General features: G+C 41.3%; 2 protein-coding genes across 3 annotated transcripts; one reads left to right on the top strand and one right to left on the bottom strand.

Annotated features, from left to right (window-relative positions):
* Window positions 1-2,932: 2,932 nt before the first annotated feature.
* On the top strand, window positions 2,933-19,632 carry pfas (phosphoribosylformylglycinamidine synthase). The gene is made up of 28 exons (XM_026159048.1): window positions 2,933-3,161; window positions 5,003-5,125; window positions 5,292-5,427; window positions 6,331-6,436; window positions 6,542-6,740; window positions 9,183-9,288; window positions 9,385-9,525; window positions 9,611-9,735; window positions 9,823-9,951; window positions 10,975-11,112; window positions 11,334-11,462; window positions 11,562-11,635; window positions 11,713-11,869; window positions 11,960-12,021; window positions 12,129-12,290; window positions 12,427-12,663; window positions 12,757-12,987; window positions 13,129-13,309; window positions 13,427-13,510; window positions 13,683-13,838; window positions 14,105-14,224; window positions 14,322-14,467; window positions 14,551-14,758; window positions 15,253-15,332; window positions 15,434-15,548; window positions 15,637-15,786; window positions 15,937-16,077; window positions 19,040-19,632. Exons 2-28 carry the CDS (start codon window positions 5,005-5,007, stop codon window positions 19,348-19,350), a joined length of 3,945 nt encoding a protein of 1,314 aa, XP_026014833.1. The 5' UTR covers window positions 2,933-3,161; window positions 5,003-5,004; the 3' UTR covers window positions 19,351-19,632.
* Window positions 19,633-19,667: 35 nt separating this feature from the next.
* On the bottom strand, window positions 19,668-25,564 carry LOC113016308 (E3 ubiquitin-protein ligase RNF170). Of its 2 annotated transcripts, none has more exons than XM_026159050.1 (7): window positions 25,415-25,564; window positions 23,801-23,894; window positions 23,214-23,316; window positions 22,593-22,701; window positions 21,239-21,312; window positions 21,042-21,152; window positions 19,668-20,474 (listed from the first exon to the last, which is right to left on the bottom strand). In XM_026159050.1, exons 3-7 carry the CDS (start codon window positions 23,232-23,234, stop codon window positions 20,136-20,138), a joined length of 654 nt encoding a protein of 217 aa, XP_026014835.1. In that variant the 5' UTR covers window positions 23,235-23,316; window positions 23,801-23,894; window positions 25,415-25,564; the 3' UTR covers window positions 19,668-20,135. The 2 variants fall into 2 exon arrangements, with proteins under 2 accessions (XP_026014835.1, XP_026014834.1); XM_026159049.1 differs by lacking the exon at window positions 25,415-25,564 and adding an exon at window positions 24,407-24,478.
* Between the last annotated feature and the right edge of the window lie 86 nt (window positions 25,565-25,650).

Here is a 25,650-nt window from a genome sequence, read left to right as displayed (position 1 = left end):
TACCTCATGTACATATGATTCCACCCAGTCATATTGCAGTCTCCTCAGGTTTGTAGATAGTGGGTAATGCAGTGGTCCCTTAGGTGAAGCAGGGCTGCCTACAGTAACAAAATGAAAGGAAAATAAATTGTAGTTGCTGGAAGAGAACGCGGCCCAAGATGTAAATGAAGAAGGGACTGCTGGGAGGGAATAATAATCCTGACGGTGGACTGCTTAGTCACTGTAATTGTGCAAAAATATTAATCAACTTGTGCATATTAACAGTTATTGCTGAACACTTATGTGTATTTGAGTGTATGCGTGTGTTCATACCTGTATGTATGAGAGGTTGTGCATGAATGTGTGCGCGTGTGTCTGCACAGATTATATCTTTTTCCACTTGTTTAGTGCACTTATATCAGACCTACAGTTCACATGCATAATTTCTGCCGGTTTTTTAAAGAAAGAGCCCAGTCATCCATTCGTATCTTCATACCACTCTTATTCAGCTTACTCTCTTCATTAAAACTGACCATGCACGGCCAAATATTTCACCTATGCTGCTCACCAGCAACCACACCCATCTATTAAACCTCCTTTTCATGTGGAAAATCATTGCTGAGATTCATCCGTCTTATCTGTTATTGACACCAACTACTGCTCTTAACGAACTGCTTGCAAACAAGCTACCCAGAATCCTTTTACCCACCTGGGTCACTGCCTTGGAGAGGACCGAGAAGGATTAGAGAGTTCAGTAACAAATTGCAAGACCGCTGAGAAAGTTTTTTTGAAACCGACATTCTGTGCTCATCTAATATGCCTGAGACATTATTGGTGAAGTGATGCGAGGGCTGTAAAATACACTGTCTAGTGAATCAGCAGGACCAGCTGACACCTAATAACACTCAGCATTTGAAATGTACTTTGTGGTCTCTGATAAAACTTTATCTCAGTCTAATCCTTCTGTCTTATCCGCGGTGCCTGCAGACATGTAGCATGTATGTGTTTTTGTGGGGAGGGGGTGGGTGGGGGCGAGGTAGGGTAGAGATGCGATTTGTGGAGTGAGATCCGAGGCATGAATCGGCTTTGGAGTGAGCTGTTCTGCTTCAGTCTGATATGAACTGTGACGTCGAACGCCGATCCTCTGTCGGTGTTTCGCTCTTACTCTGAGGCGAGGAAATGAACAATGTTTGTCACAGTTTAAAGAACGACTTGTAGGTGGAGGGGAGGGAGGTATGAAATGTACTTGGTTTTTTTTGTACCTTGGCTTTAATTTATTAAATATATCTAAGACTGCAACTCTTGACTTTTTATGTGTGTGTGTGTGGGAGTATTTTTGTTCTTTTCCTTCAACACTTGCATTAAAATGTCTGCAACCTCCTGCATATATTTTCCAATTTTCAAAACGTTTTACACAACTAAGAAAATGTCTTCAATTGCTTTGTTTTTTATAGCTTGAGAGAGTGAGCCTATTATGCGAATTTACAACTCCATATTTCTGTTTTTGGACTGCACCAGAGCAGCACTGTATTACTCACAGTTCAAAATAGTAGTTATTTACCTTATTCTGCTCCTGGGTGCAAACCCAGTGTATCCTATCCTCTCTCTTTAATGTCACCTTTAGTTAGAGCCAACTCTTTTCTGATTGGCTGTACCTGGTACATCAAGTTTAAACAGCAGTTGGGGGCTATTTCTTTACTCACAACATGAATTGTGTCCCTGAGATGACTATATTACCTGCACCCACAGCAGCTTTTTGCTTACAGGGTTTATTTGCACATATATTTGAATGGTAGCGTCAGAATTTGGCATAAAGAACATGAAAACATGGATCTACCCTGCCTTGTATCAGGCTTGTGATTGTGTTGTAATGATGTGGGCAATACTTTCTTGGCACACTTTGGGCCCCTTAGTACCAAATGAGCATTATTTTAAGGCCACAGCTGACCTGAGTATTGTACCTATCTTCTGATGGCTGCTTCCAGCAGGCTAGTTTGTGGTGTCACAAAATTTAAATGAACATGAGAGTGAGTCCTCTGTACTCAGATGGCCTCCACAGTCACCAGATCTGCAGCAGCTGTGTGATGTTTACTAGCTTACTGTGGACTGAGATCTCTGAGGAACTTTTTCAGCACCTTGTTGAATTTTTGCCACAAAGACCCGAGGCAGGAAAGATGTGCAGGGCGAGTTTATATGAGAAGAAATAAGGAAAACAGTAATTGGCTCCCTTGAGCTGTATACAATTCTTCAGGATCACCGGGACAGGATGTTAGAAATACTAAGATTAATAGTCGAAGTAAACCCCCAAAGTTTTCCAGCATGAAGATCTAAATGACATGCCCCCCCCCCCTTCTATTAATTTCAGCTTGTTCTGAATCATTTTAAATAAAAAGATTCTTTTCATGTGTTTTAGAAATTTTAAAAGGAAAAGTACAAAATAATTTACAAGTTGCTTCCCTGTTGGCAGTTTTCACATTAAAAGTTCAAAGCCTCCCAAAATTCACTGACATCGCTGAAACTTCTAGTATGTTTGCTGATAATGATAAACAGACTGCCATCAACAGGATTTACAAAGAGGATTTATATAAAATAAAGAAATAACCTGTTTTGAAAGCATTATCCTCCTTTTGTCCTTTTTGCCCACTTAAAATATCTTTATAGGACTGTTGTGCAATTTCTGGTCCTGTTTGGCCAGAACTCGATTGAAAAAGGCATTTTTAATGGCAATGAGACTTTCACAGAATAAATTAAGGATAAATAGAAATCACTTTGCCAAAACAAAACAAAAACAAACAGATTCCAGCTTCTAACTTGTGACAGGAAAGTTCACTGTTGCTCAAAAGTAGTTGATATCATTCATAAGAAATATGGCTGAAATATGGGATAAAATTGACAGATTATAAGCCAAAAAGTAATTTACCACAGTTTAAATACTGGGGATCATCACTGAGCAAATACTGTAAATCACTCTTTGCTACGACACCCACTTGCGCATGCGTCTTGCAGTTTGAGTGGCTCACACGTGGGTGCAGAGGTCCAGCCATCCTTCCATCCATTCAGTCAGTCAGTGTGCAGACCGCAGCTAACCCAGCCGCTTTCAGTCTGTCCTGCAGGAGCAGAAGTCACTCCGGGACTCCAGCAGAGACCAGGTTTGATCCCAGACAGCGTAACTGCTGCTGCACGTAAGTTAGCTAATGTGCTTTCTGCTAACTCTGCTGCCTTTTAGCCGCTTAGCTTCCACACAGGAAACATGGAAAACTCCCCCAGCTCTTTTTAGACACGAGTCACTTATTAAGAAGTTGTATCCCTTATAATGTGTCGTTGTTGTGTTTCAGTCAGTTGACACAGAGGTGTGTGTGTGTGTGTGTTTATGTTGAAGGGGGTTGCAGTTTGTAGCGTGTTAAACACTAACAGAAAACTCCTGACCGTGCAGTGTGTGACCTGCAATCAGTGGGCCATTTGTCAGGATCAGGATTGTGTGTGTGATTTTATATTGGACATAGTTCTGCATTTATTATTGTAATGTAGGTTTTATTAAGTGTAAAATTAAGGAAGTTTAATAGAATGTTCACCTGAGCCACAGCAAATATATATAAGGAAATGAATAAATACTTTTGAAACCATGAAATCATAAGTGTTAATGACAAACATCTCTTATCTCTTGAAAATCTGATGACATGAATTATTTTTTTAATTAGAATATTTTTAATGAGTGCTAGGGTACTGCTCATTTTTCTTTAGGGGAGCCCGGAATTTCTTATGTGGAGGAAAAAAACTTATTCTCTGCACATATGTCAATACATGTAGAGTACAGATCAAAGAAAACCTTCACATGTTGGTTTTCTAACCTTGCAAAAGTGTTATACATGTTTATAATTCAAACAACTTGAGTCTGGATCTAGACATTTTCCAGATGTTTTACCAAAAACGGATTAACTTTTTTTTGTAATTAAAAATTGGAATAGTTAATGACTTGAATACAACTTTCAAACTTTGTTGTGGTCCCTGGGTTGTATGTTCAACATGCTGATATCGTTGGCTTTCTGTGACGATTTGCAACCTTTTTCTCCTTTTGAATCAAACGTACAGTGGACTGAAAACTTTTAAAAACTACAAATAAATTGAGATCGTGCAGTATTAATAGTTGTTATTTGTTTTGAACTTAATGTACAGTAAATGAAAATTAGATTTCAGTGCGTTTTCTGCTAATGTAAATTCTTAGAATTTCAAATCAAAATAAAGTGATCTGTACCAGCGTTCTTCCTCTTAGCTCCTGTTCCACCTTTGTAGCAAATTTCATGAAATTCACCTCTGTAGTTTGTGTAATCTTGCTGAAAATCCAAAAAAAAAGACCTTTAAGAAAAAGCCTAAGTCGGAGTGAGAATTTATCTTGTAACATCCTTTCTGTTCTGTGTGCCTTCGAGGTCCTTGGTACAAAATGTGCAGATTCAGCCTCCCTCCTCTTTCTTTTATCCCTTCATTAAATCGCTGACTCCATGATGATGAAATCCGGGCGCTGTGTGGCCCATAGCATGTTGCAGGACTCCAGTTCTTTTTCCTGTTTGGGTTCAGAATGACGTGTAGCCCAATCCTGCTATAGCGTAATGGTTTGTAATCAAAATATTTAAAGCTCTTAAAGCTGTTGAAAACTGCCATATCTAAACATAGATTACTCTGCTATACTGATAGATGGCTTTCACAGCCTCTCTGAGGTCTTACGGAGGTGTTGGAATGGGTTGTAGGCTTTTTGCAGTATTACGAGTGGCCTGCTATCTCATTATTGGTTTGTCTTGACCTGAATCGATCTGGAGACTAGGGTCGGCACACTTAATATTGGTCATCAATTTCATACTTTGGACTCTGATTTAATGACTCGTTACTTCAGAAAATGCAGTTAGTAATAGGCTAAATCAATTCTATTGACAAATGATGCCTAAAATTCACCTTCTTTGACCCTCTACAATTGATTTGACTAATGCACTACCCTCTGCCTTTAAACTGGATTTGTGTATCTCTTCATCAGTCATGGCTGTCGTGAGGTTCTACAGTAATGAAGCTCTGAAAAGTCGGGCCTTACAAAGGGCAGCAAAGCTCTACCCACATCTGTTAGTCACGACCGAGCTGTGCTACAATGTGGAACTGACAGGTGAGTGTGTAACAGGCCTTGAAGATGCTAATTATTATGGATGTGGGTAGAATGAGGATTAAAGTCACTGAATTCACCTTAAAGGTTTCTTACTAGTCTACCACTTAAAATGTCACATTTACATCTGTTTATAATGTTTTGTCCTGCTGTGATTTTTCTCCTGCAGGCTGCGAGAGTCTCAGCGATGAGCAGAAGGGGGTTCTACTCTGGTTGTTTCGTCATCCTCTGCACGCAGAGCCGCTGTCTGAGAAACCAAACCTCACAGAGGGCAGTGGGGAGAAACTGGTGGAGATCGGGCCCAGGTACTGCTGCCTGGTTTTTAGAGATAATTCATTTGCATCTCAGTCTTTTTGCTTAGCACAAAACACACAGATGCCATCTGCAGTTGCTTTACCAGGCAATCCCTGCTCTTATTTCGAAAGTTCAGTCACTGCCAAGCAGCTAGCCCTGGCCTTTCCCTGTGAATCCTGACTTGATGAGGTCCTGGCTAGGTAGCAATCAGCTGCTTTACCAGCGAGGATCCGACATCCACCTCCACTGTTTTTGGATTGCAGCTGGGATTGCTAGTCCTTGTTCTTTTTTGAGATCCACAGCACCTCTCTAACTAAAATGGTTCAGATATTGCAGTCCTAGGCAGCAGGTCGCGATTACGAGCTGGAAGAAAGATACAAATCTGTACCTGTGCATTTTCAAATGTTTGTGTTCCAGGTGCTGTATGTTTGTTTTCTTGGCAGTTGGCGATACATTGTGCATTTCTATTTGTACTCTATTCTTTGACCACATATACCCCAACTTTTTTTCTTTCTTTTTTTTCCCTCCTGCCTTAGACATTGTCATTCTGTATGAATAAGATTCCAGTTAGTGAAATGAGAACTTAAGGTTATGAAATACAGGAAACAAAGAAGTCAAACTGGTAAACTGCAAACAAGCCAGGCCGTGAGGGTTCTGGCCAAGACGTTTGTGACTTCCTGTAGCATACATTAAAATAAATACCGTCTGTACTGAACAATGTTAGGCAGGTGTTCACTGTGACTAAGGGTAAGTAATATGGAAATCTTTAAAAGTGCTGAGCAGACTGTAGGCGAGCCTGACTTAAAAGTAAATAGGGAAACATATGGTACAGTTTTAATTAAAATAATTCTTTTAAATCGTTCATATGAGAGAAAGTCTACATTATAAAAAAGTCTTTTATGTTATATTTTCAGGTTGAACTTCTCCACTGCCTGGTCCACTAACGCTGTGTCCATCTGCCAGAGTGCCGGTCTCACTAATGTCACCCGAGTTGAGCTGTCGCGCAGGTTTCTCATCAAGGTGCGAACACACACACACACAGAAAAATCTACGCATATATATATACTTTTCTTTTTTTTTCGCGACTTTACTTTCTGGGTCTAATGTGAACTGTCTCTGCTTCAGCCCAAGACCGAGCAGAGTGTGAGTGAAATCAGTGGAGATGTAAAGAAGCTGATTGAGTGTCTGTATGACAGCATGACGGAGTGCATCTATCAACACCCCATCACCTCCTTCACTGTGGAAACAGAACCTCAGGCGGTGTTCGACGTGGACATCCTGGGGAAGGGTCGCTCAGCCTTGGAGAGCGCTAACGATGAGCTGGGTGAGAATTTATTCATTTTATATTTTTTTACACTTTAATAGAGTTTCCTTACTGGGGCTCTCTTAATTAATGGAGCATTATTGAGCTTCATCCTCTTTTAATCTCTGCTTTTACTTTCCTCAATCAGTCTTTTATTGCATTTAATGAACTGTGACCTGCCTCTCTCTTCTCTTTGTCTGCTCTTCCTTTATGCTGCTTCTCAGTCTTACAGTGGTCTGTGAGTACACTGCTAATAACGTCACATGATGCATGACATTATTACTTAGCTGGTTGAAGTCACAGGACGGCAGTGATGCTGCTGATTATCTTGCACGTGCACGTGTGTGTCTAATGTAAAACCCTAAAGAGATAAAGGCTCAGTCGATTGAAGGACTGAATAAACTGATCTGAGTGATATTTGAAGCCAAGATTTTTGTTTTGTTTGTTTCTGGTTGACTAAAGGTTTTTAGTCCTTGTACCTGACCATTTTCTTTGTTAGTTAGTTTGTTTGTTAAGGTTTGTAACACACAGAAAACAAGGGACTGAACCAGTGCTTAGTCCACACATGGCAAAAAACTTACAACATATTATTTTATTTTTTATCTTTAAGTGCTTAGTTACAGGCAGTATGTCATAAAATCCCAGTTTTACAGGCATAAAATGGTATTTTTGTACCCATGAGGTGATTCTTAATGAGCTATTAACTAAAAATTTGGCGTATCTCAGCATGGTGTGTAGTTTGTCCTTAAAAAAATTGAGTAAACTGGAGAACAAATGACTTATTGGCAGACCTAAAAAAAAAAGGTGAATGGTATCTGAAATGGAGTAAAAGCAGAAAACACTGTCAGTCATGGACGGGCCTTCCCGGAGCCCTGACCTCAGCATCACTGAACACTGTGAGATCATCTTGTCATCGGTTTTATAACCGTACCGACTCTATTTTTGTCTTAAATACTATATTAACATTAACATGCAAATAAATTAGAAGTGGCTTGAGACATTACTGTATAAGATAATAAAAGCAGTTAAGTTATTTTCCTAGAAAAAGTTGGATGCAGCGGTTAATCACACTTTAAAATCATTTTTGTTTCCCTAGTGATGCTGATTTTATTTAAGGATCATTGCTAAGTTAAGGTGTGTCATTTCTAAGTCGTTCTTGGTTTTAATATTTTCTTACTTAAATTATTGCTATTTACCGCTCTTAACGAACCATCTTTAAAATCCATTGCAGTCTGTCCAAAATGCAGCTGCACATCTTTTAACTGTTTCCAAGAAGAGATGTCTTGCATCTTTATTCACTCTCTGTTAGTCAATTTTAAAATTCCCATTTTAGCTTTGAAGCTAAAGCGCTCCAGTATCTCGCACTCGGTGTCTCTCCTTCGGGTTTATGAGCCCGTTGTAACATGATCTTCTATTCGCCGACCTGGAGCTGCAGTCACACTGCGGTGAAAGCTGTAGGCTGACAGAAACAGCCAGTTGCAATTGTTTGACCAGACGACCCTGTGTCCTCTTCAAACTCCCTAATTTTTCCTTTAAATAATATTTAAAGTTCAAGGAAATCTCCTGCAAAAACAAGCTCAATAAATATGTGATGATTTCTGACTTGCCAAAATGATTAAGATTGCAGTTACAGCCCACAGTAAAAATACTTTTTGCAGCCATACGAACAAGTCAGTTCTGTCATCTGTGCGTAACGGCGATTTTCTGTGTAATGACCCAGAACTGTAAAACATTTCATGTGTCTGCACGCTGAGTGATTATTTCCTCCTAATAATGTGAACAGGTTTCAGGCTGACACCAGCCACAGCGACAGAACGTGGCGTGCGTTCTTATGTTCATGCTCTGCTTATTCGCTCAGCTTCATTAACATTCACAAGCAGCTCAAAGAAATGAGAATCATTTCAGTGCACGTACTTTGTAGGCGCCGCCATGCTCGGCTGGTGAATTGAGGAGATAATTAAAAAGAGGTATATGTGGAATTTGTTCTGCTTTGAATCCTTGTGAAATCAATTTTACACTCAGTGTTTTGGTGTTTAATAGATGGGACACAAGTTTGTTATGCAGTGTGGATCCTTGGAATACTAATTGTAATGTGTTCATGCTAAGTACTGCTTAAGTTTAAGTGCAGTGGAAGTGATCAAATTTATATGTAAACGAGCCAAAGCCATCTCAGAGTTGTCGGCTTTCTTGTGTTTTGAAGCATGTTTGAATGCATGGGAGTGTGTCGATTGATTTTTGTTTCGCCCGAGGGTTAGATGATATTTTTCCAAGTTTATATATAGAGAACAATTCAGGGGAAGAAATGCTGACCGAAGCGCTGTGCACCTTTTTAGAAGAGCACGTTTTGAATCGATAGTAAATGGATGGAAACTACTCAGTGCTCTTTAAAAGATCTGGTGATGCCATGTGGTTGTTTTTTCAGTATTGAGAAACTTTATGTATGCACTTTTGTGGTTGGTGCAGGCTTGGCCTTTGACTCCTGGGATCTGGACTACTACACATCGATGTTCCAGAGGATTGAAAGGAACCCCACCAGTGTGGAATGTTTTGACCTGGCCCAGTCCAATAGGTGGGGTCGTCCGCAGTGAACAGATTGGCGGGACTGCTCTGTGTGTTGTGTGTTTTTGGTATTTATACGCTGCAAGGCTTTCTTTGTCCTTCCCAGTGAGCACAGTCGTCACTGGTTCTTCCGGGGGCGGATGGTGATCGACGGGAAGGAGCAGAAGGAGACTCTTTTCAGCCTCATAATGGACACGCAGCGGCACAGCAACCAGAACAACGTCATCAAGTTCTGCGACAACAGCAGGTAGTAGTGGCGACAGCAGGGGCGAGCACACTCGTGAGCGTGTCTGTCTATTTTGGCTCACTGTAAATTTTCTGTGTGTGTTCAGTGGCATCAAAGGCATGGAGCTTGAGTTCATTTACCCAAAAGACCCATCCCAAGCGAGCCCGTATGAGACTCGGCGCTCACTAAGACATGTCATCTTCACAGCAGAGACGCACAACTTCCCGACTGGTTAGGGCGCAAAAAGTTTTGTACTTATTTAAAATGCAAGTTTCTGTTTTTACCTGAGATTAATCGTGAGCTGGATGGACATTTTAGGTGTATCACCGTTCAGCGGAGCAACAACAGGGACTGGTGGTCGTATCAGAGATGTCCAGAGTGCCGGACGAGGAGGCCACGTCATTGCTGGCACTGCAGGATACTGCTTCGGGAACCTGCACATACCAGGTCCAAGACTCTATGCATCTAACAAATTTCCCACGTGTGGGACTAATAAAGGTTATCTTATCTACTATTTAAGGGCAAGCTTTAAAACAGCTGTCCCCAACCTTTGTTGCGCCATGGACCGGTTTAATGTCAGACAATATTTTCACGGACCGGCCTTTAAGGTGTCACAGATAAATAAAATAAAAATAAAATGATACAACTAAGACAAAAACTGTGGTGTTTTGTAAATACTAAACACGAATTCACTGTCTAACTTTAGTAGCAGCGTCCTCCTGAAATGCAGCAACAACATTGAGAGTAACGTCCTCCTCTCTCCCCCTTAATGCTCTCTGGTTGCTATGGTAACATGTAAATATTTCTTTCAAAATAAGACGCACAACTACAACACGGGAAAAGACCCAAGGAAACAGAGTTGACGATAAAAACCCTGAAAATCATAAATTTCACACCCGAGCATCAACTCTCGCGCCCCGGTACCAAACGACTCATGGACCGGCCCGGGGATGGAGGACCGCTGCTTTAAAACCTACAGGACAACAAATTAAAATCCACATATTAGAGTTGTGATATATTATAATAAGTCTTCACTTCACAGAAGTTTTAAATACCTAAATATAGTTTTTATCGATGAGTCATTTTGGCACCATGTGAGGCTGCTAAAATGGTTTTGGTTAGAAGTTGATGTTGATCAGTGAGTTGCCAGTTGAGGAAAGTAAAAAGGTGGTTTCATTAAAGTATAATAATTTTCTCTTTTAAAGGTAAAATTGAAGAATTTGACCACATGCATTTAGATAAACCTAGATGTCATCTGGATAACAGTTAAAAAGAATCTGAAAGTCTTGAATGATTTGCCACACACTTGGCATCTGTACAGAAAATGGATAATGGTCTAATAATGAAACCCTGAGGCACAACATGCCAAACGTAAAATAGATGCATTTTTGTTAATAAGGTATCATAAAACATGGTTGGACTGTGCTGCACAGAAACTGACCTTGAGTCAACATGTCTTTCCATCTGTAGGATATGATCTCCCATGGGAGTGTAAAGGAGAGGGATGGGAGTATCCCTCCACCTTTGCCCCTCCTCTGCAGGTGGCCATTGAGGCCAGCGATGGAGCGTCGGACTACGGCAACAAGTTTGGAGAACCTGTCCTCTCAGGTAGGACGACCGTACACACTAAACACATAAGTTTAAACAAGAACGCAAATCCAATACTATCTCTGTTGTTGCAGAAAATTCATTTTGTCTCTTTTCCTCAGACTGCTTCCCAAAAACATTGCATCTTTAAATCTGTAACCTGTTTTCTAACATAACTGTACAAATTTATGAATGACTATCGAATTATTTTGGCACTTCTTTAACACATAACCTTCCTTTAGGCTTTGCTCGTTCCTTCGGCATGCGGCTGGCTAATGGGGAGCGACGGGAGTGGATTAAACCGATCATGTTCAGTGGTGGTCTCGGTTCTATCGAAGATCTACACGTGAAGAAAGAAGTGCCAGAGCCTGGTGATGCTTTAACACACTGTGTGAAATGACATTAATCAATTCAGAGGCTATATTTACACACATTGATCAGAGACTCTCTGCTGCTCTGCTGTCCATCAGGAATGGAGGTGGTGAAGATCGGAGGGCCGGTGTACAGGATCGGTGTAGGAGGAGGAGCAGCCTCTTCTGTTCAAGTATGGACACTACAATTAATCAATGGCCTCGCGTGACGTGAATGTTTTTCAGTATTTAAGTACATGTAAACTTGTAGGTTCAGGGGGACAACTCCAGCGACAGGGATCTGGGTGCTGTCCAGAGGGGAGATGCTGAGATGGAGCAAAAGATGAACCGTGCTATCAGGGCATGCCTGGAAAGAAGTGGCGGAAATCCAATCTGCAGTATACATGATCAGGGGGCAGGAGGAAATGGTGAGGAAAATGTGGCTTCTTTAAGAGGTTATATAAAGAAAGAGAGAAAAACCAAGGTATTGAACCTATACTCTCATTTCTTTTTTTTAGGTAATGTGCTCAAGGAGCTCAGTGAGCCAGCAGGAGCTGTGATATACTGCAGTAGATTCAAGGTAATCACCACATGAACACAGCTTTCTGTTTGTGTTTTTAAACACATTTCTTGTATTTTCTTTTAAATAGATAAATGTCTGGATTTTTTTTATGCTTTGTGTTGTAGAAAGGTGACCCCACACTGAGTGTGCTGGAGCTTTGGGGGGCTGAGTATCAGGAGAGCAATGCCCTCCTGCTGCAGCCATCAGATCGGTCCTTCCTGGAGAGGGTGTGTCAAAGGGAGAAGTGTCCTGTTGACTTTGTGGGAAACATCACAGGAGACGGCAAGGCACGTTTTAGACTGGCTCGAGTCGATAAATGCACATCTATCATACCGGTCATTTCACCTTGTTGGCTAGGTCATAATGCCACAAGTGTCTCACTGAGTAAATCCACGCTCAGTGAATTACTGATTTCTCACTCAGATTGTTCTGGTCCGTGACGAGGGAGGAAGTGGCGATGAGGCAGACAGCGGGCGTTGTCCTGTGGACTTGCAGCTGGAGTGGGTTCTGGGAAAAATGCCGCAGAAGGAGTTTAAGATGGAGTCACTGGCCCTGAATCATCAAACACTGAGTCTTCCTGCTGGGCTGACTGTCAAAGATGCTCTGCACAGAGTTTTACGTTTGCCTGCTGTGGCGTCCAAACGCTACCTGACCAACAAGGTGTGTGTATATACCCGTCTTACAGTCTCTTGTTTTTAGAAATAACTTGTGCAGACACTGATTCTCTCTGTTGTCTCTTTCTCCCTCCATCAGGTGGACCGGTCTGTGACTGGCTTGGTTGCCCAGCAACAGTGTGTCGGCCCTCTTCACACCCCATTGGCCGATGTGGCTGTTGTTGCTCTATCACCTTTCAGCCTAGGAGGAGCAGCAACAGCCATTGGGGAGCAGCCAATTAAAGGGCTGGTGTGTCCTGCAGCAGGGGCTCGCATGGCTGTGGGTGAGGCTCTGACCAATCTGGTGTTTGCAAGGGTAACAGAACTAAAGGTGAGTAAATATGCAGAAACAAACAAGCTTAATTAATATATCGCAGATATGCAAAAATGTAAAAAGGTGTATTTTTAATCCCAGCATGATGTAATTATTGGAATTTTATTATTATTATTATTATTTTTAAAATCTTGTCAGGATGTGAAGTGCAGTGGTAACTGGATGTGGGCTGCTAAGCTGCCTGGAGAGGGGGCATGCCTGTGGGAAGCCTGCCAAGCCATGTGTGCAGTCATGGGTCAGCTGGGAGTGGCCATCGATGGAGGCAAGGACTCTCTGAGCATGGCTGCTAGAGTTGGAAAAGAGACGGTCAAAGCTCCAGGTACTCTGTGTGTGTGTGTGTGTGAGTGTGTGTGTGTGTGTGTGTGTGTGTGTGTGTGTGTGTGTGTGTGTGTGTGAGAGCTGTCTAAACTTAGCTTTTGCTCTGCTTCTTTTTCAGGTGCTCTTGTTATTTCAGCATATGCCGTTTGCCCTGACATCACTGCTACTGTGACGCCTGATCTCGAGGATCCAGATGGCAAAGGTATAACGCACACACCAAGACTCAAATCTGTCAGTGTTTTAATGGCATAAAAAATAAGTTAATTTTCCTTAGTTTTTTTATTTCTATTTTCATGCTTCTCTAACTCACGCTGCGCACATCGTGATCTCAGTAACAGACAGCTTGCCTCTGACTTTTTGTCCTCTGTCTGCAGGCGTGTTGTTGTGGGTTCCTCTCAGTCCAGGCCATCATCGTCTAGGAGGCTCTGCCCTGGCTCAGTGCTACAGCCAGCTGGGAGACTGCTCTCCTGACCTGGACCAGCCAGAACTATTGACAGCCTGTTTCAACACCACTCAGAAACTCATACACGGTCAGTTTGCACAGGGAAAACATCTCCCTGCCACAGAAAGGGGAAAAAGTTGGCATCGAATTATACTGGGAGCAAAGTTTTCTTCAGTGTGGTTTTTTTTTTTTTTTTTTTGTCCCCCCCCCCCCTTTCAGTTTTGTTTAAATATTCCTTTAAATTCTTACTGCACAGCCACAGCTCTGCACTGTGACGAGAGAGCCACCTAGTGGCTTGGAAAGCTCCTAAAAAAATAAGAACAACAACATGTAATCTATTTTGTGTCCTTTCAGATCGCCTGCTGAGTGCAGGTCATGACATCAGTGACGGAGGCCTTCTTACCTGCTTGCTAGAGATGGCGTTTGCAGGAAACCGTGGGATTGATGTTGAATTGACTTCACAAGGAGCTGGAGGTTAGAGCCTGAATGTGTTATTTCCCTTTCCTTACCAGTTAATTACACATACATAATGCAAAATAACTGTGTCTTTACAATCTTTTGCCACGTGCAGTCATGGAGCTGTTGTTCAGCGAGGAGCTGGGTTTGGTTCTGGAGGTTTCTCAGTCAGATTTAGAAACTGTGTGTCAAAGATACAGCGATGCAGGCGTCCAGTGCCTTCATATCGGCAGAACATGTGGCTTTGGACCAGAAGCCATGGTGAGATGTTAAACCTGGCACGGACTCGGGTCTTGTGTCTTTGTAAGGGATGACCGCTGTCTTTCATTGCACTTGTCTTCCAGATCAGGGTCCGTGTAGATGGAAAGGAGGTGCTGAGGGAGCTGCTGCCTGACCTCAGAGCAATGTGGGAGGACACGAGTTTCCAGCTGGAGCGTCTCCAAGCCAATGAGCTGTATATTAAACAGGAGGAGGAGGGGCTATCAAAGAGGACACAGCCATACTTTAAACTGACCTTTAACCCCTCTGAAATGCCCACCATCAGCCAACCTGGTATCAGTGACTTATTGTACTCCAGAATTGGAATTAATGGTTGTTTTTATTATGAAGTCAAACACTCTTTGATTATTTAATTGTCTATAAACTATAATTTAGCATAACAGTTGTACATGCTGTCAGAGGGTGTATCCCCACTGGGGAAGTCCTCCAAGAACAACAAACCTTTGAAACGTTTTATTCAGTTCGCTAGTGTTTCAAACTGCCAGCAGCAACACTGAACTGATGCAACAGCTAGCCGCTAACTGGTAATGCATTGTCATCCATTGTTGTTTTTCTTTATAAGTCTGTTTTATCTTATGTATTTTCACTTTACATCATTTCCCAGTGTGCTGAATGGAATGAAACCATATTTATTTAGTGGTTGGACAGCACCACTAAATTCTTAATCATTTAAATTCATCAGGTTTAGTCAGATATAATCATTTATTAATACTCTGTGATTTTTTTATTATGTTTTTTTTGTATTTTAAACTGTTCTGCTCTTTTAGCACGTGTTGCTGTGGTCAGAGAGGAGGGCAGTAATGGAGATCGAGAGATGTCTGTCTCTCTGTACATGGCGGGCTTTGAGGTCATTAACAACAGCTTTATGAACCAGATATCTGCTCATCTAAATCGAAACTGTGTTGCATGTGTTCATTATTGAGCTTTGCAATGTAAATGTGTGTGTAGGTTTGGGATGTCACCATGCAGGACCTGTGTACTGGCTCAGTAACCCTGGACCCTTTCAAAGCAGTTGTTTTTGTTGGTGGTTTCAGCTATGCAGACGTCCTGGGATCAGCTAAAGGTAAATGCACTCGCATGCACTCAGACGTAAACCACTGTGAGGTACATATTATTATTTTCCTGCGTAACAATATTACTTTTTCATAAAGGTTGGGCAGCTACTGTTGCCTACAACTCCAAAGCCAAGGCTGAATTTGATCGTTTTCGACAACGTGAGGATACAGTGAGTCTGGGCGTATGTAATGGTTGTCAGCTGCTCGCCTTGCTGGGCTGGGTGGGAGAGAGCGAGGAAGGAGTGGGTAAGAGGACATTTCTTTGCAATGTTTCTTGAAAATGTGATTGAAATAAAGCAACACAATACCTTAGTAGTGAATTAAAACAGAATTGTTTAGAATAATTTTTAATCCTGATGTTTGTTTTTTTTTTCTTGGCTTTTTTATTCTCACCAGAATCTGAAGTGGTGCTGAGTCACAATAAGTCAGGCAGGTTTGAGTCGCGTTTTGTCAGCGTTGGGATCCAGGACTCTCCATCCATCTGGCTGAGAGGCATGGAGGGCTCAGCGCTGGGAGTCTGGGTTGCACATGGAGAAGGTAAAGTCAGATCAGCATGAGAGGTCTACTGCTAAGCAGGATTTGTAGTCAGGTTTAAACGAGCGTGCTTAGTATCATGACAGTGGGTCACAACTTACTAAACTAAATCACAGTGGTAACTTACGCTTAACTTAAAATCACCAGCAGTAAAAACAGTACCAACAAACCAGTTCTGTTCTATTGGAAAATGGTGTCTTAGAACAGCGGTCCCCAACCCCCTGGCCGGTACTGGTCTGAGAGTTGAGACTTAGGTGTGAAATTTGTGGTTTTCAGGGTTTTTATCCTAAAAACCATAAATAATAAACCATAAATCCTTTATCATTATTTTTTATTGTTTTTATCATTAACTTGGTTTCCCTGGGTCTTTTCCTGTGTGTCATGAATGACCCACATGTAAATAAGACTTCTATTATATGCACAATAAAGCAACGGTCCCCAAACCCCAGGCCGCGGACTGGTACCGGGCCACAAGAGTTGAGGCTCGGGTGTAAAATTCATGGTTTTCAGGATTCTTATAGTTTTTATCATTAACTCAGTTTCCCTGGGTCTTTTCCCATGTGTTATGAATAAATCTTCTTTTGTTGGTACCGGTGCTGGTTTTATTTTGTTGTATTTATCCGCGACACCTTAAAGGCCAGTCCGTGAAAATATTGTTGGACATAAACCGGTCTGTGGCGCAAAAAAGGTTGGGGACCGCTGTCTTAGAAGACACTAGAGTAGGGGTGGGGGAACTCCAGGCCTCAAGGGCCAGTGTCCTGCAGGTTTTAGCAGGTGTCCTTGATCCAGCACAGCTGATTTATATGGCTAAATTACATCCTCAACATGTCTTGAAGTTCTCCAGAGGCCTGGTAATAAACTAATCATTTGATTCATGTGTGTTGACCCAGGGTGATATTTAAAACCTGCAGAACACCGGCCCTTGAGGCCTGGAGTTCCCCACCCCTGCACTAGAGGATCCTATGGAGTTCAAATATTCAGAGATGATGATAGATCAGGAGTTGATCAACCAAACATGAACAAGCTTGGCCACAGGGCATCCTAAGCCCAGGATGTTATCAGATCAGATATCATCATGTTGCCTACCAAACATCAAGGGGCTAAAATGATCCATATGTAGCATTTATTCTTACAACAGCTTGCAACTATGTTATGACTAGGGATGGGTACCGGTGACATAAACGGTAGTAACCAGACCGAAAAGCAGCGCACATTTCGGTGCTTTATTTCGGTGCTTTTTTTTTTCCTGAGCTGTGATACACTTTAGATTCTAGCCAATCATTTTACGTTTCCGAGGATAGTAGGCGGGTCCAGGTACGTACGTTCTTTTAGAGCAGAGCTACAGATTAAAAACACCCAAGGCAAAGCGGTCAAAAGTCTAGCTGTACTTCACAGCAAAATATGCAAACTCAGCAGCCTGCAACAAGTGCTTTAAGCTGATACTGTGATACTGTGCAAAGGAGGTAACACCTCAAATCCGATGAAACAGCTGGCGACGCATAGCGTTTTTTGAAAAGCCGAGAAATGCGCCGTATTTGATAGCTTGCTGCGAGACCTCACACCGTGCACATCTACTGCGGGTGGGTTGCCTGTTATCGGACCCGGAGTTAGCAACATCCCCCAAAAACACGAAGAGGAGAGTCCTGGCCCCTAGCCCTGCCAGTGTAGCAGAAATGATGAGGATGATGACGGCAGCAGCAGCCGTTCTTCTCTGCGTGAGTAGCTTAATGTTGTTCATGTGTAATTTACATTGAGTAGGCTAACCACGTTATTACATTAATGCATGTAAGGTGAACTAGCAAACATCATATCTACATGCAGCTGTCTTCTTGTTTGATGGCAGATACTCCCTTCACCCTGGCCAAAAACGCTAAAATGACCAAAGAAAAAGTTGGAAAACAGTTAAACATGAGAGGTTTTTGGACAAAGTTTGTGTTTTTTCCATTGTTTAAGCACTGCTTCCAGCCAAGAGTGATACCATATATGCCCCGTAGCTGCAGAAAAGGCTAACATTGTTATCTTTTTACAAAAAAAACAGCTGAACATGAGAGGTTTTTGGGCAAAGTTTGTGTTTTCCATTCTTTAAGCACCGGTTTGAGCACCGTTTAAGCACCGGCACCGTTTCAAAAGTACCGGTTTGGCACCGGTATCGGATAAAACCTAAACGATACCCATCCCTAGTTATGACTGTTCAATTTTCAACAGGCATAAAATAGTATTTTGCATCAACAAGGTGATTATCAAGGCACTATTAGCTGGCAAACTTGGCATATCTTCTCATGATGCACTGTCTCTAAAAACTTTGCAGAAACTGTATAAGTACAAAAGACGATGTGGCAGGCTTAAAAGCTATCTGCAGGAAATAGATAGTAGCTGACATTCATGTCCTTAAGAAATAGGGGAGAAAGAAAAGCAGAAACCTGGCATAAGACCTGAGAGATGACATGTTTCTCTTCAGCTGATCTATCTGCTGTTCACTAAACCCTCATCAGAAATAGTCTCGGTGGAAGGTTGGCTGACGAGAAGTCGTTTTTGAGGGAGGGAAATGGAAGTGGGGGAAAAAGCTGAGGTATATCAGATTACACAAGAGCTGGACCGAAAATCTTTCGCATCTGCAAAACTCGTTGGAGGCTGTCGTGGTTCGGCCCTGCTTTTCAGCCATGGTGTTGGGATCTTGTCAGAATGTATGGAATTATGAATATAGGAAAGTATGCACTAAAAGGTGGTCATAGCCAAAATGTTCTAGCTTTATATATTTCCATTAAAACTTTGCACACGTCAATAAATCACTCAGCTATTTATCATTTTTCTAGCAGAATGTACAGAAATGATGAGCCCCCCTCTTTAAACTTGCATAACATCAAAGATTAATCTGGTTGCCTAACAAGTCAGTGAGTCCGTACGCTCTGTAATCAGCACCTGTGTTTAGTATTGATTTTTCCCCTAACCTTTTTCTTTCCTGTAGGTCTTGTGCAATTCCGTAGCTCTCGGGCTCAGGACCTGATTATTTCTGGTGGACTAGCCCCCCTCCGTTACCTTGACGACCAGGGTCATCCCACTGAAGAGTACCCTCTCAACCCTAACGGCTCACCGCAGGGTATCGCAGGACTCTGCTCCAGGGATGGCAGACACCTGGCCATGATGCCCCACCCGGAGCGCTGCACCCTGAGCTGGCAGTGGCCCTGGGCCCCAAGGGACTTCAGACCTTCTCTCACACCTTCACCCTGGCTGCGTATGTTCAAGAACGCAGCTTCTTGGTGCAGCAATCAAGAGTGATATTCCTCCATTAACATGTTTCTAGTGCTGTCAAAGTAGGGTGTCAACTAAAACTGCCATGTCTGTTTACGTTTTGTTGCCCAGCTTTTTACTTGCTGGGGTACGCTGGTGTTTATGCATTATTACTGCCTGTTATACTTTATTGACTTATGGATTAAACATGAATTCCATAGGTTTAATCTGCATATTGTACAAAACTGCAGGTCTGCTGTTATTAGTGTTGGTCTGCTGAAACATCCACTACTGAACTTGCTAACAATAAATGATTTAATACTGGAAAAACGTGGTGTTGTGTGACATGATAAAGAACAGCTATATAAATCAATAAATATTGTTTATTTAAACGATAAAAACTTAAATTTATACAATGTCAAGTATTTACATGGATGTCAATAATACAGTACTGACGTGACACATGTTCTGTAGCTTACTGGAACAACACGTTTGTGTACACTGGTACAGATTTTTTTTTAAAGGGAAAACAAAGACAAGTCAAACACTTAAGGACTCAAGAAGGGTTAAGGATTTGTAACCACATCTGAACCTACAAATTGCATAACATCATATTTTTAGTTAGTTTAGCATGAACTCTGTAAACAGTTCACAAAAACACCTGGAATCTGAATCTACATTTAGGGAGGCTCAGACAACCTCTAACACCTTGACTGTTGCATGCTGTGCAGTTGTCAATATTCTTCTAACCACTAATCCAGCCAGAGGGAAGAAATTCAATAAAAGTCCATGTCTAACAGCTTGTGCTGCCACGCTCCAGCTGCTCATGCTCTCTAAAGTGAATCTCCCATCACTCCCTGTGAGGTTGTAGCATTTCCAGGTTGTCCTCTCTCTGGTGTTATTTGCTGGTTGATATTGATAACACAGATAAGGAGCAGGATGACCACCACCAGGTCGTCCAGGAGACCTAGCAGTCCACAGAGAGAGGGGTCTGTTTCTAGGGTACTCGATGAAGACACTGCATCCAGAGCAGGGGAGGAGATGGACATCACGGTCCCCACGCAGCACAGGGCAACCCTGAACAGAAACAGCCACACGAGTCCTCCCATGGTGCCCAGGCCACGAACCAGTAACTGCAGAAGCAAGGGGGTGTCACAGAGGTAGTCCGTTACCTGGAGGGGTGAGTATGCAGGAGGACATCAGACAACCAGATACCAAACATTTCAAGTTGGCGCAATCAAAAATGATCCACAAGATTTTTGACTGAGCACTTCGACATGGGTCAGGGGTATTCTGCTGATTTCCTGATGCTGCATTTATTATATTTGTGTCTCTCTTAAAAGCAAGAAATAAATTATTCTAAATGTATAGTCAAAAGTAGTTCCAGTTCTTAAGCATGAACGCTACAGGATATGTTTTCAAAGAAAAAAAACACACAAAGAAGGTCACGTGGCTTCTAGGTGTGTCATTGTGAGCTGTTGAGCTCATACCTCCTTTGTCTATCACTGTTGGTTAAACAGGACAATAACTGCTAGGTTGCATAAGAGGTATTCCCTTTTCTAACTCTTCGAGGAAATAATGAAAGAATTCTTTTCTTCCCTTTCAGATGCCCTGATAGATACCACGGCTTATGATATCTTAGAATAATAATAAAAGTATTCTTGGCTCTTCAATAGGTGAGTTTGCTGTTGGGGAGTAGCAGTACAATATTGTTACCGATGTTTTAACAGAGTACTGACCCTGCGCGGAGCTCCAGAATAACGTTTGTTGTAGGCTGTGATTTCATTGAGAACTTCTTTTGACTGCTGGTCTGATCGGGTCTCGCTGAACAGGTGGCAGAGCACGCTGACCTGCAAGATTGCAAGCATTTTTATTTCACGTCCACGCTCGTAACACATTTATGATGTACAGTAAAAGAACTAGGAGAATAACGCACCTTCTGTCTGCAAAGAGGACAACTGATTGCATCTAACCATGACCCATGCCTCCAATAGGTGATAAGACAGGGAGCTGCAGAATCAAACACAACTATTTATTTAACTCGTCATTTAATCTATAATAGATAGTATCAAGGTTGGATGAGTGCATTCAGGCCATAAATGTTACTCAAAAGCTACAGATATGAACATCTAATTGACCATCTCAGATATGCCCAAAGAAATTCCAGGAGAAACACTTCCTAATAGGAATTTGCAGAATTATCCAGAATTTCAGGTTCTCAGTTCTACTGTTTAGTTTTTTGTTTTTTTTAAAGCAATAAGTTTATGCACAGTCATGGTTCTGGGTCATAACTCTGCATAAACTGGCTTTTGTTGTTATACTTAAGCAATCTTTGGCTGCCACATATAAATATGAGATATTTTTAAAAATTCATATTGGAAACATGAGAGATCACCATCCCAAGTTTTGGATATTCTTCAAAGAATATTATGCGCCTTGAATATGAGAAGCTGTGAACAAAATATCAGTCCTCTACCTGCAAAAATGTGGTGTCTTTAGGTCTCCAAATCTGCTGGTAGAGATTGGACATAATATTTCAGGGATTTCAACAACAGTCATTATATGCTATCCACTCTTGAGACTTTATATTCATAGTGCCATGTTACCAGATATTTACACCAGAAAACTGAAGGATCTAGCTCAAGTTATTTAAAAAAAAAACAATCCCTAAATGACAGAACCTGAAATGTATTCCCCATTGAGAAGTCAACCTTTCTCCTGGATTCTTTTTTTCAGGCAAATCTAAGGTAAATGACCCTGTAGCAAAAATTACAAGAGCCCTTCTCAAAAGCAGATTTGTAAAGACCTGAACATTTTTACATGGTTAGCCTAATATACGGATACGAGCTCTGTTTTTTTATTCTATGTATTATACACCTCTCAGGTCAACTCATAGCGCAACTCTCCTTAATGCTCCAAGTGTAGATTATGAATTTGGGTTAATGATGTTGAGGTTTTGCTTTCCTAGTAGCGGGCATAAAACCTCCATCTCGCATCGTCTGTGAACACATACCTTACTGTGTTTGGTCGTTTGCTCCTCTATCTACAAGTGTAATGGGTGGACCGTGGCAAACGTTAATTATTAAAAGCCAAACAGATGGGCCAAACAGATGGGCCTGAAACAGCTACAGCACACTACTTCTACACTGATCAGTGAATAAATCGCATAAACTAAGACACGAAGTGTGAGCCCTAATCACAGATGATTGACCGAACGGGTGTGTGCATAAAATAATTAGAGTCTGAGAAGATTTTGGTCAGTTTGTGTAAATGTGTGCAGGATCTCGTACCGCAGAACAAATGGCCGCAGTTCGTCTGGACTGGGAATCTGGCCGTCTGCAGGCAGACTGGGCAGTGCCAGTCTCGTCTGTTCGAAGACTGACATGCCTGCATGGATTCCTAAAAACAGGAGAGACGAGGAGACATAGAAGAGAAGACATAAGTGAAAAGTAGGAAGAAAAAAAAAGGACAATGACAGAAGAATTGATAAGCGTTTTCTATTCCTATTCCTGGTGTTCATGGATTTCAAGTGAAATAATCTTTGAAAAGCTTATACCGATGTAACGGTGAAACACAGAACACAACACAACAGAAAACTTTTGATTTGAGTCATGCAAGCAGTGACATCAACTTCCTCCACCAGACTGTGCCCCCAATAAAAGCAATAAATTACCTTTTTTATAACCCAGGAAGTGTCTTATAAATAATGTTTTCCCAGTTTCCGTGTAGGAGAAACTGTTTTAAAAATCCAAATTAATGTAACTCTTTAAGTTAAAGCATGAGATTCACCCAAGTGCTTCAGAGATAGTGACAAAGAGAAGTGTAACCCCCACTGAAAACAAGGAAATATAATAAGCCCCTGCATGACATGAGCTTTACTGTGAGTGTATGCGTTTGTGTGAACCACTCACCTTTAGGCAGCTCATATACATTGATGTTGACTGATCAGGTGTGCACAGCAAATACGTGGATTATCCTACAGGCGACCCTGACTCAGTGGAACTTCAGTCTGATCTGAAACACAACATGACATAGCAACATAGATAAACACACCTGTAATGCTAGTTTATCTAAATAATGATTTAATTATTGATGTGTGAGATAAAGAGAACAGAAGCTCAGCTCTTCTCTGTTTGCGGATTACGGCTACTGATGCTCCGACTTCAGCGTTCGGACTGCTAATTTAAATGGTTTGTAAAGCTTAGCCTGCACTAACAGGTGAAATATTTTTTTCAGATGGAAAGATGAAACTGTTAATAACAATATGCTCAAATCAAAGAAGGCTGCAGGTTTATAACAGATTTCATTTGTCAAATAACTTCAGTATCAATTTATGGCTCAGATCACCTAATGGGCTTAACATTAGGTCTGGTCTTTCATACAAATCAAGAAATCTGTAAGAAACACACTCAACAAATTCCCCCAAACCTTCTCTAACAATTTGGTAAAGCACAAAATCATATTTCTATTACAGAAAACATTGGAAAAAAAGACTCACCTGGACTTAAATCTGTTGCACGGGTGTATAGAGGTTAGGCAGATAGATAATCAGTGTCTTCTAGAAGGAAGTGAAGTGCTGCCCAACAGCATCACTGAACAAAATAAATTGAAGCTCCCTGTTAATGATCAACTACATTTTCCAATATCAGCTGGCCTGTGAGTCTTTCTACTTAAAGGGGACAGCATTGTCAGATCAATACATTGGTGCTTTGTACAAAACTCACTTACTTCCCTTTAAAATAGGCAGCTGTCAACCTTTAGTCTCAAAATAAATACAAAAAAACGAGAAAAAAAATCAACATATTTGTTCCTTCAGTCTGGCCAGAGGTAACCGGTTTGGGTCGCATGACCAGATCAAAGCCAGAAAAGATTCCTCCTACGCTTTGTTTAAGTAGGTTATATTTGAACTTGCCAATAATTTACCCAGAGTTTACTTAGCCAAAACCTTGTCCATGCAATGCTTTTTTATATTACTACACCAAGGGTACTTCAACTGATCCTTTGATCCAAATCCAAGTTGCAATGTGAAAGTAAGAAATGTCTAAATCGGTGGATAGTAAAACCATTAAAAACAGAGTACTACATGAACATAGCATTGACTTACTGTGGCAAATATTTGTGGCAAAGCAACCTGTCTGGTAGTGCCAAATGTTGTGACAGCCATCACGTACTTTTCCAAGGCAGCTATTGCAGAAATATCTTGTCAAATATTTGCCCTGGCACTTCACCATACCTTAAACGCTAAAAAAGGGAAGTTCATGTGGATCAAATCCTCTAAAAATAGCCACTATAGGGTCAAGGTCTGAGTGGCAGAAATCAGGAGATAAATGAGGTCCTCATCCAAAGAGAGTTTAATGGGTAAAGTCCAGAGTCAGTTCAAGCACGTACTATTTTATGAGTGTGTCAAATTTTAGCTTTGATTTGTGATCATTAGGTTGCTTGCTGAGTGATGTAACAATCCCTTTATAATAGGTGCTCTTTAAGATTTGTTTGTAATTTTCCATGGTGTGGCTTGGGAAAGCATGTGACACAGAGAAGATTTCATATCAACTAGACACAACCTCATGTGAGGCATAAAATAAATGGGTAACTTGAGAAATTTATAGCCTTCATGGGAAATGATTTACTCGCAGAGAGTAGCTGACATGCTGCCAGGGTTTTAGTGGCTCTTTGGGAACAGTGCAGATTACAGAAATACTTGTATAGCCAATAAAACGTGTCCTAGGGATTATCATTCCAACAGCATTTATCTTAAAGCTCTGCCTAAGAAAATTTGCTGTGCAGGATTTTTAATTTGTTGGGTGTGATAATAAAATATTTTAAAGCAGAGAAGCCAAACATGATATAAACTGCAGTGAATAGATGTTGGCTGAGCAAGCTTGAGCCACATTTATGTTTGGGCCACTATCTCTTGCTCAGTATCACTTTTTACATGGTTTTGGTTGTGGCTTGTTTCAAGCAGCAAATAGTTTGAAATATTTACCTTTGCCTGCAAATCTGATTGTTTTTTTGGGAATTCGATACTGTCTGGTTTCTCCTTAAGTTATCATATCAGTGTATAAAGACTTTAGTCACGATGCTGTAGCCTCGAGCAGGGTTTTTACTACTTAACTGTTAACTGCAGGTGAAATGACGACCTCATTTGGGGGAAATGGATAGTGTAACCTTTATAGAACACAATAAATAATACTAAATTAGCCACGCTCCATTTTCTTCTAATAACTTTTTGTTTTCCTGTTCCCTAATATCGGTGGGCAAAGAAAACGACTGAACGGACAAAAAATGTGTTTATTTTGTGCAGATAAGTGAGGCGTACAGGAATTTCAAATCAAGCTGTCTGATTGGCCA

The sequence above is a fragment of the Astatotilapia calliptera genome, chromosome 23 (genome assembly GCF_900246225.1).
Source record: "Astatotilapia calliptera chromosome 23, fAstCal1.2, whole genome shotgun sequence".
NCBI classification, from domain to species: Eukaryota; Metazoa; Chordata; class Actinopteri; order Cichliformes; family Cichlidae; genus Astatotilapia; species Astatotilapia calliptera.
This window is presented reverse-complemented; position numbering and strand designations above follow the sequence as displayed.